This window comes from Nematolebias whitei, chromosome 6, assembly GCF_014905685.2.
Source record: "Nematolebias whitei isolate Nwh7 chromosome 6, NemWhi1, whole genome shotgun sequence".
NCBI classification, from domain to species: Eukaryota; Metazoa; Chordata; class Actinopteri; order Cyprinodontiformes; family Rivulidae; genus Nematolebias; species Nematolebias whitei.
The window spans coordinates 51,683,877-51,693,942 of NC_056503.1; the positions used below are offsets into that span (position 1 = coordinate 51,683,877).

At 41.3% G+C, this 10,066-nt stretch overlaps 1 protein-coding gene across 1 annotated transcript in view; it reads left to right on the forward strand.

Annotated features, from left to right (window-relative positions):
- Positions 1-10,066, forward strand: part of bcas3 (BCAS3 microtubule associated cell migration factor) — a 640,166-nt gene that overhangs the window by 5,961 nt on the left and 624,139 nt on the right. Inside the window, exons 2-5 of the mRNA XM_037677974.1 lie at positions 1,813-1,905; positions 2,965-3,019; positions 3,756-3,831; positions 5,693-5,799. Coding sequence (XP_037533902.1) covers positions 1,835-1,905; positions 2,965-3,019; positions 3,756-3,831; positions 5,693-5,799 — 309 coding nt within the window. The 5' untranslated portion in view covers positions 1,813-1,834. The remainder of the gene's footprint in view (positions 1-1,812; positions 1,906-2,964; positions 3,020-3,755; positions 3,832-5,692; positions 5,800-10,066) is intronic.

Below are 10,066 nucleotides of genomic sequence, written 5' to 3' on the forward strand. Positions count from 1 at the left end.
TGGGCCCTTTAGATATCCTGGGCCCTTTACATATCCTGGGCCCTTTAGATATCCTGGGCCCTGGGCATTTGCCCAGTTTCCCATATGGATAATCCGGCCTTGAGAATATTCACAAATCTGACTTAAATTGTACTTTGTTCTCCACGTCTGTCCTTCTCACTTCTCCAATGGTTGCAGACTTTGTCCAGGTTGATGATCTGCTTCTTGCTTTGACTTTATGCACATCAGCTGGTCCAGATGTGCCACTTCAAGATGATTTCTGGATGCTGTTTGGATATGATTCATTAAACTAACTCCTCTTTCACAATCTGCCCTGGAAGCTTGAAATGTAGCACAAATCTCCACAAGCTGTGAGATGTTTAGCTCCTCATCATATCTGAGAACGTGCTGATTGACCCGTTTCAGTTGTTGCTTCATGATGAACTTGAATTCAGCATACTGACTGTTCATGGCCTCCACACACTGGGGCTGGTGGAGAATGTCAGACTCATGTCTGAGCTCGGTGCTTCATGTCAAATGCAGACCACTCGCTCCTTTAGTTCATCCTGTGGAACACGAGCGTCCATGTGATCACAGAACTTACTGATCAGAGTCATGTCAGCAGCACGTCTGCCATCAGCTGGTGAGGTCCTGCTGTTTCTTTACACGCTCACTCCACTCTACATCCAAAACTTGTTGCTACTTTGGCTTCGCTGCATGTTTTCAGAGCAGACCTTTCTCACTCGAAACATAAAAAATCTCATCCAGTTTCAGCGTTTGTTCTTGTGTTTGCACGTACTCTGACAGACTTTACATCTTAAAAGAACCACATTTCTTTTTTACGTTGGCTTGATGAGTGGATCTGTCACTGTCCGTTAGTTTCACCATGATATGGGTTTAGCATTTACGTGTCTTAACTCTGCCTCAATGTTGTTACCTAGCTTACCTGCATGACGCCACGGCACATATGGGTAGGGCACATGCGCAACTTGCGTCTGTTCCGTAACTTGCACTGTCAATGCTATGATTGGCTGTGAAGCGTAAGTGAACCGTATCGTAGTTGTATCATATTTTTCATTCAACCTTTATTTATCCAGGTTAGTCTCATTGTCTGGACACCTGTCACTCACAGTTACATTGCAAAATGATACAGAAAAAATGTTACTGGTCTTACTAATTTACAGTTTATGTTGAATTTTATTTTATGCGCTGCATAGATGTTGTTGAGCGCAGAGACTGTGCGAGCAGTGCGTGATTGCACAGGCTTAGAGGGAACAATTCTTCAGGGCCTGTCTTGTGTGGGATTTCTCCTTCTGCCTGGCTCCTGAGCTAGTGGGGACGCTGTCTGCTCTGTGGTACAGAGTCCTGATGACTCCTAACTTGTGCTCCAAAGGGTGATGGGAGTCAAACTGCAAATACTGGTCTGTGTGGGGGGGTTTGCGGTACACCTCAGTTTGCAAATGTCCTCTATCAGAGACTGAGACCTCACAGTCCAAGAAAGCCAACCTGCCATTTTTTACATCTTCTCGTGTGAACTTGATGTATTTATCCACAGAGTTGATGTGGTCAGTAAAATGTTGGACTTCCTGAGATTTACTTTGAACCCAGGTGTCGTCAACATACCTGAACCAATGACTTGGTGGTGTCCCTGAAAATTAAATCTTAAAATTAAATCTCAGGAAGTATAAAACCCATGTTAATTCTTATATTTTTCTTCTGCTCCAAAAGGAGCTAATTTCAAGTTAATGTTTTCCTTGTTTACTTTTTATTTTCAATGTTATTTAGTACAAATTGTAATGAAATTTGCATTTTTTTCTTTTTGGTACATTTTAGGTAAATAAACCACGTGAGAAGAATGGCATCAGACTCTCCACGCAGACCGAGTCGCTGTGCTGGAGGAGTTTTAGTACGAGCTCAAGCAGCAACGTAAGAGCACAAGTTGTTTTTATCTTTGTAAATAATACAAACCACCTGGCATAACTGCTAGAAAATACTGTTTATTAATATTTTTGTGGCCAACTTATCTCAAATTGCTCCTGGAGGACATGTAAATCTTGAAGCTCTGCTCAGAGCCTCCCCCAGTAGCATCTGTGGACCCTTATCAGAGTTGAGCCGGGTGATAGACACCGTGCCACCTTGATCAGGACTATGGAACTTTATGGTTGTGTTCACAGACAATCTCACTACCTTCGTCGGCCTCCTCCCCCCCTGCAAAATGTCTTATGTGTCTCTTTTTTTTTGCTGAGGTAGTTTTTTTTGTTGCTACTTTACACTGTGCCCTGTGTCTGGGACACAGTTTGGGAGATCTTTTTTATACCTTCTTTCCTCAGGTTTTCCCTTTTTCTTAGCTCAGTGATAATGGCAGCGCTTCACCCCGGAGCTGCAGGCCCCGTGCACTTCTTTCTACCCTTGTTGGACAACTACACTGAAATGATTTTTTGCTGCGCTGAACTGTGCAATGACAATAAAGTTGATTCTAATTCTATCACTCCTGTTTTTTATGACAGAAACCATCATTTTAAATTATATTATCGCTTTAGACTCTTCAAAAAGAGTATTTTTATTAAAATTTTCAAAAGATTGAAGTATGCCCCAAACTCTGCTGCCTGATTATTATCCACACTAAAAATTGGCAGCTTGCTCCAATCCTCCACTTGGGTCTTGGGTTATTTCAAAATTCTGTCACTTTTACAAATCACTGTATGGCTCTTCTCCTCAGCGCCCATTAGTCTTGAGTCTTCTCCCTGTTGACACACACTTGACCATTGGAGATATTCATAAACCTCCTAAAATGTTACTAATTTACCAAAGTACACAGTCTAATGTAGTTTTATTTTTCCTTATTAGTCTTTAAACTGCACCTTTTTTAGGGGTTGTTACTTATTTCATTAATGCACTGTTTTACTTTGTTTTTCCTAATGTGAATGTGGGTTTCTTTATTAAATATTTTGTACATATTTTGAGTCATTTTTTTTGTTTGCACAGGGAGCAATCATATATGGAAAGTGTTGTCACCTTCCTGCAGGATGTAGTACCCCAGGTAAGCATGTATTTAAGTATGTCGTGTGCTAGTTTGGCATAACCAGCAAAATACACAAATGTGATGTGAAATGCAGTGCTCATCTGTAAACATCGTATTGGCCTTTTACCAACGTTGTGACTTCACAGCAGCTTTGACAAGTCATTTACATATCCCCCAGCTCTAGCAAGGTTAAATTGCTGCATTTCATTTACATTGGAACTTGGAACTGGGAAGCTGGAATGATGTAATCTCCTAGATGACGACGTTCCAGTTTCTAGCTTGTCGAAAGTCTAAAAAAAGATGGAGCCTAGTTGGAGGCGAACAAGCGTTTGGATGGTTGAAGTGTAAGAGGAGACGTCTTGATGAGTTGCAGAACCCCAGAAATGATGCTGCAGCCTGCTCTGTACCACATGTGGTGCAAACAACAAATAAACTCTGACTCTGACTCTGTACCTGCTTGTAGGACTTGTGTGAAAAATCTGATGTTTTAAGTCATATTTATGTAGAAATATGAATAATTATAAAGACTTCACAAACTTTTAAGTGGCACTTTATGTTCCTATAGACAGTGTAACTCCTACCCACTTAAGTATTTTACCACAAGAAATGTTAAGGTTCATTTGCATTCCCTGACCTTTTCCATCATAGAAAGACACTCATCTCAATATCGACATAGTTCACTTTTCAAATCCCTAATCGACAGCAGACATCAGCATACCGCTTGTTTACAGAGTGTTCTTTTTTTAAATTGCAGGCATATACAGGGGCTCCACCCACAGACGAGAAGGAGAAAGTTATTTGGGTTCGATTTGAAAAAGCCGACATCAACGGTAAGAAAATTCTGTCCAATATTTATCCACAATGGTCACTTGTGATTGCATTCACCCAAATTTAAAATATTTTCAAAGTTCTTAAGTAAACATAGAAAAGAGCACACCTCTGTTGTATCCTACTAACATAAAATTAAGACAGTTTTGCTGATCTTCCAGTTTAATAATCTTTATCAGTTTATCACATTTTTGTCATATTCACGTTACCAGTAGAACATTTACTAAAATTTTCGAACTCTCTCAAATATTGTTCACAAATTAAATTTGTGATTGGTGGATTGAAGTCAGTCTCCCCATCATCACGGACATCTACACCTCCAGATACAGGAAGAGGGCCACCTGCATCATGAAGGACCCCACTCACCCAGCACACACACTTTTTGTCCCGCTCCCCTCAGGAAGGAGGTTGAGGAGCATTAAGTGTAGAACCACCAGACTCAGAAACAGCTTCTACACTGAAGCTGTTAGACTCATAAATCTCTAACCAGGAGAATCACTGTAAGGAAGAAAAAAATCACTATAATGCAATTTATTTTATTTTAATTTTTGGTTTGTTTTTTTCCTCACTCGCTCTCGTGCAAGGCGTATACATTTTCTTCCTTCTCCCATCCTCCTCCTGCTTTTCTGCTCTCTGTCTTGTGTATCGGAGCTCCTATTTACACATCTTCTGAAACAGAAAACTACTGTCATGGATCTGGTCAGCTGGCCTTTCAACTCAATCAATAAAAATCTTTTCAACAAAGAGACAGGGTCCTGGAGAGCTCTCATGCCCCACTGAGATGCACGCGGCAGAATATGTCATGGATCCGTGGGGAGTTTGGTAGCTGATGTGTCTTTCCGTATTGTCTCAGGAGGACGCCGAAGATGTTTATATAAATGGAATCATGATAGCAGGGTTTCTGCTTTTTGGCATTGGCAGATTCCTATGTTATCAGCTATTGAAGAAGACAGTGGCAGCAGTTTTGACCATGGCAAAACTGCAGAGTCTGTGTGAAGGTTTGGTTTGTGCTTTGAGTACTCAAAATCAGCTAATATACTAGCTAAACCATAACATGGAAACGATTTGTGAGAATCATAGGCCACCTGTGGCTTCTGGGGTTCGCCAGCATGCTGGGGACGACCTTGGAGGGGGCTTATAAGCATGGACCAGTGGAACGCCCACAAATCTGGCCATTTTGTATCGAAAGTACCAGCAGGACTCGAGGCTGACAAGAAAAAACTGTCTGCCTGAAAAAAAAAAAAAATCAACAATTATGGCCTATCTGAATCTGACTCCCCCGTTTGGCCTCGAAGCAGGCCAACGTATCAAATTTCTCCTGGGATATATGTAAATTATTGAAAAACTCTGTCTATCACAGCGTATGTTATGGACAACAAACACAGGAGCTTGTTTGGTTACATGTGGTCTAAGGTTGTGAGGCCTGTAGGATTTACTGCCACATTATCTGAACATGGACATTCCTGCAGTCAGTATTGCAACATCACCCTCTCTCAAAACTTGCAACATCTGTAGCATTGTGCTGTGCAAAAAAACTGCACATTTTAGAGATTGAAAGGTTTAGTTCAATGTCAGACAGTAAGAAAAAAACAGTTGTTTTTCATACACTATATGTAAATGGTTTAAACTATTAATCTTGGATCATTATTTTTTTTAAAAGGCCATTAATGTAATTATTTTCTAAATAAAATTTGTAACTGTCTATTTAATGGTTTATAAAGTGTTTAAAATGAATTAATAACTGGGTTATTGACTATTTGTAACCCTTTATATAGGTTACTACATTATAAAGTGGGACCCTTAATTGAAACACATTAGACAGATCTTTCGCCTGTATTTTCTGGTAATTTTCTATTTTCACAGACACATCCCGAAACCCAGAGTTTATGGAGATGCACAATGGTACCTCTGACCCTCCACTCTGCCTTCTGATTGGTTACACTGATGGCATGCAGATCTGGAGCACATCTGTAAGTCTTGCATGGTTTTACATGGTTCTTTTTGTAACATTTGTCCTTATAAACATAATGAATTTAAGTGATTTGTTTAAACAAAGTGTTTTTATTAGTATATTCATTTTAAACAGACATAAGCAAAGAACAACATAGAAACCCCCCACTTCCATCCCTTCCCTCCCACACCGGATCAGTCAAACATATTGTAATTATTGGGCTTTAAAACTCACCTGTCTCTAAGCCGCACTTATTAAATATAAGATTAATTATAATTTTGTACATAAATAAGACGCTCCAGTTAGTTAGCCACGGGCATCCACTGTTCATCGTCTGGATCTGTGCTCCCAGTCAGTCAGCTCTGACTGTGTGCATCTTTCTTGTTGTAGTACAGAAACCAGCCAGCAGGTGGTGTTTCACACAGTATAGTTTGTTTTCAACACACACTCAGGTCGTTTTCACACCAGATAGTCCGGTAGACTCGGTTCGGTTCGGGACCAATATTCATGACCTTTTGTTACATTTGAGCTGGTGCGTTTGCATTCACACTGCACTGTGCAGTCGAGTCAACCTGTTGAACCAACCTGTTGAACCAACCTGTTCCCCCGCTCGCCTGTGGGGGCGCTGCACCAAGAACTACTGAAAGAAACAACACAAAAACCTCTGAAGACACGTCTTCTTTAAATAAAAATAAAAACGAAGTGGCATCAAGTTTTAGCAGTTTTAGGAGTTATATTTTGTCATTTTTCAAAAATGGACTCAGCATGAGCAGAAGATGAGACAGAAGACCATGGAGAATATTGTTTTTCACACAAGTCAGCTGACGGCTCCATATAAGGTCAGAGAAATGTGTGTTTGTTTGTCCTGCGGAGCGGGGCTCGGTCTGATTACATTCACACTGCACTCGAACCGCGCTGGAGTTCTCTTCTACCGGACCGAGACCTAGGTTTTAGCCCGGGCCAGAGTTCGCTTTTTGTTTCGTGACAGAGTTCGATGGCGCGTTCACACCTCCCTAAACAAACCGGACTTTCTAGGAAAACGAGCTAGAGTTCGATTAAAGCGACTAAACAGGGCTGGTGTGAATGCACCCTTAGACTGCAAGTTCGTCACGAGTCTTCATGAAGCTTGACCGTCTGACTCATGGTTACAACCATTAAACCTTCAAAATGAACACAAGAACTGTCTAAGTATAATCACTGGACAGAACAGTGCCAAACACCTACGTAACTGAAATTATTTAAAAATTATTTACCGGTAAATATAACCAAGAAGTCTTATCAGGGTCATGTGACCAGAAGTCAACTAGTACCGGTAGAATGTGGTAAATATTCATTAAATTAGTACCATTGATTTTGATTGTTAAACATCTTTGTTAACAACTGCAGTTTTAAATGAACGTTCTAAATAAATGTGATGTGATTCTCCTCAGCAGAGCTCATATGAGGAGGAGGAGCAACCCCTCCCACCCGTTGTCTCCTCTGCTCTATTTAATGCCCGTTTAAGCTCAAATGAGATACTGGTATTTAAACACATATTTACCTTACACAGAAAGATTTTTTAAAAACTTTTATTTAAATATATATCAGTCTTGACTGACTGACTGATTTAAAAATAAACCTGACGACTTCTTCAGCGCTGAGCTCTCGTGACGGAAAGGGGAGGGGGGAAGACTTCGTGTTCAGATGAGAGTTCAAAATGAGATCCCGGTATTTAAATGCATATTTACCGACACAGAAAGATATAATACAGAAATAATTTAAAAGCTTTTATTAAAACATGTACCAGACTTGACTGCTGCGTCTCCAATCCTGACCATGGACACGTTGATGCATCTACGGGCTGCAGCTGTTTCCTCCTCGACAGCTGATCGATCACTTTTAACACGAAAGCTGCGTCATCAGAAATTCTCCGTGTGTTTTCCATTATCAAATAAACAGGTCTGTGCATGAAGCGCAAAATCTGGTAACAACACAGGAACGATCTGAAGAAATTAATTCGCATCTATCTTGGGGGATGGTCCTCGACCTCGTTGATCATTCAGGTTAGACTTCTGGTCACATGATGACAGAGTGGGTGGAGTTATGGTTTGGTGTTTGAAACTGTGAGCAAACGGCTTTGTACATCTGATTACTGAGGGCGTTCTGTCTGTGTCACAAACACCTGCCCCCATGAGGGGCGGGGCACTGGGAGCCACTGGCTTCCAGATCTGTCAAAATAAAATGCTAGTCAGTGGCAGGAAGTTACAGAGAGATGGCAGGAAGTCTTTCAAAATAAAATATAAAAATGTAATTTCTGAAAATTATTTAAAAAAAATACATAAATAAGACGCTCCTTCATATAAACTGCAGGATACAAAGTGTGAGGAAAAAAGTTGTGGCTTGTACAACAGCAATTATGGTAGATATGTGAATGAGAGGGAGGCCGATGGAACAATGAAGCTACAAGGAGCAAAGGTCACAAAGATGCAGGACTTCAAAGACTTGGGGTCCACTGTCCAGGAAAACGATTGAGATTTGTGACAAATGTGTGGCAGTAACAGTCAAAGGAAAGGTTTCAAGACAGTGGTGAGACCAACTATGTTGTATGGTTTGGAGACAGCGGCACTGACAAGAAACAGGAGAAAGGACTGGAAGTGACACAAACATGTTTGTAACGTCCCCTATCTCTCTGATTTTCTACAACCGTATGTCCCACCACGCTCCCTGAGGTCAGCGGACCAGTTGCTCCTCACATTTCCAGGAACTCGTCTTAAGCGCAGAGTAGGGCATTAACAGAGTACTCGAGTAATCTACACATCGATTGCTAGGACCTCTATCGAGGTTAAAAATTTAACATTGAGTATCCGTAGTGACGTCATATTATGTGACCACCGTATGACCGTAGGGGGCGGTGTTGCACTGTTGCAGGTCACAGAGTATGGTGTAACACCAGGTCCAAGCCACCGAACCAGTTTCGGTTAAGTTTCGTTTTTGACGTGCTGCATGTTTCTTCACGTTTGTAGTTTAATAATAATAACTAATAGTTTAGTTTTTCCTTTGACTTATTTGCAGTATGATGAATGGTAGGAGCATGATATACTGTTTTGTTGGTCTTTTTTGTTGTTGTAAATAATTACCTTATTTTTGCGGTTTTATTTATTTATTTATTTTTGTATCTTGAGATCTATGACGTCATCAAATACTCGAGTTCTACTCGGGTTTTATTATGTTAATGTCGATTTTAAAACATATGTACTCGTTCAACCCCTAGCGCAGAGATGACAGGACCTTCTCTGTAGCAGGACCAAGACTCTGGAACGAGTTACCTCTGCTTGTCAGACAGGCCCCCTCCCTCTCGGTTTTCAAGTCCCGTTTAAAAACTCATTACTATTCAGTATCTTTCAACACCAGATGATCTGTGTTTGATCCTGTATGCTCCACACTGGTTTGTCGTCATTATCTGCATCGATTTTATGTCTATATTCTGATTTACCTCATTTTGTATTTTGCTGTGTGTGTTACCTGTTGTTCTGTCTGTACAGCACTTTGGTTGGTCTTGTTGCTGTTTTAAGTGCTTTATAAATAAAGTGGTATGGTATGGTATATTGATTCTCCTTGAGGGTGACCAGGATTGATAAGATTAGAGAGGAGATCTTCAGAGGTACAGCACTGGTTGAACAACTGGGAGATAAAGTTAGAGAGGCCACACTGAGATGGTTTGGACATGTTCAGAGGAGGGACACTGGTTTGGACATGTTCAGAGGAGAGACAGTGGTTTGGACATATCCAGAGGAGGGACAGTGGTTTGGACATGTCCATAGGACAGAAAGTGGTTTGGACATGTTCAGAGGAGAGACAGGTGTTTGGACATGTTCAGAGGAGGGACAGTGGTTTGGACATGTCCAGAGGAGGGACAGTGGTTCAGACATGTCAAGAGTAGGGGCAGTGGTTTGGACATGTTCAGAGGAGGGACAGTGGTTTGGACATGTTCAGAGGAGAGACAGTGGTTTGGACATGTTCAGAGGAGAGACAGTGGTTTGGACATGTTCAGAGGAGAGACAGTGGTTTGGACATGTTCAGAGGAGAGACAGTGGTTTGGACATGTCCAGAGGAGAGACAGTGGTTTGGACATGTTCAGAGGAGGGGCAGTGGTTCGGACATGTCCAGAGGAGGGACAGTGGTTTTTGACATGTTCAGAGGAGGGACATTGGTTTGGACATGTTCAGAGGAGAGACAGTGGTTTGGACATGTTCAGAGGAGGGACAGTGGTTTGGACATGTCCAGAGGAGGAACAGTGGTTTGGACAT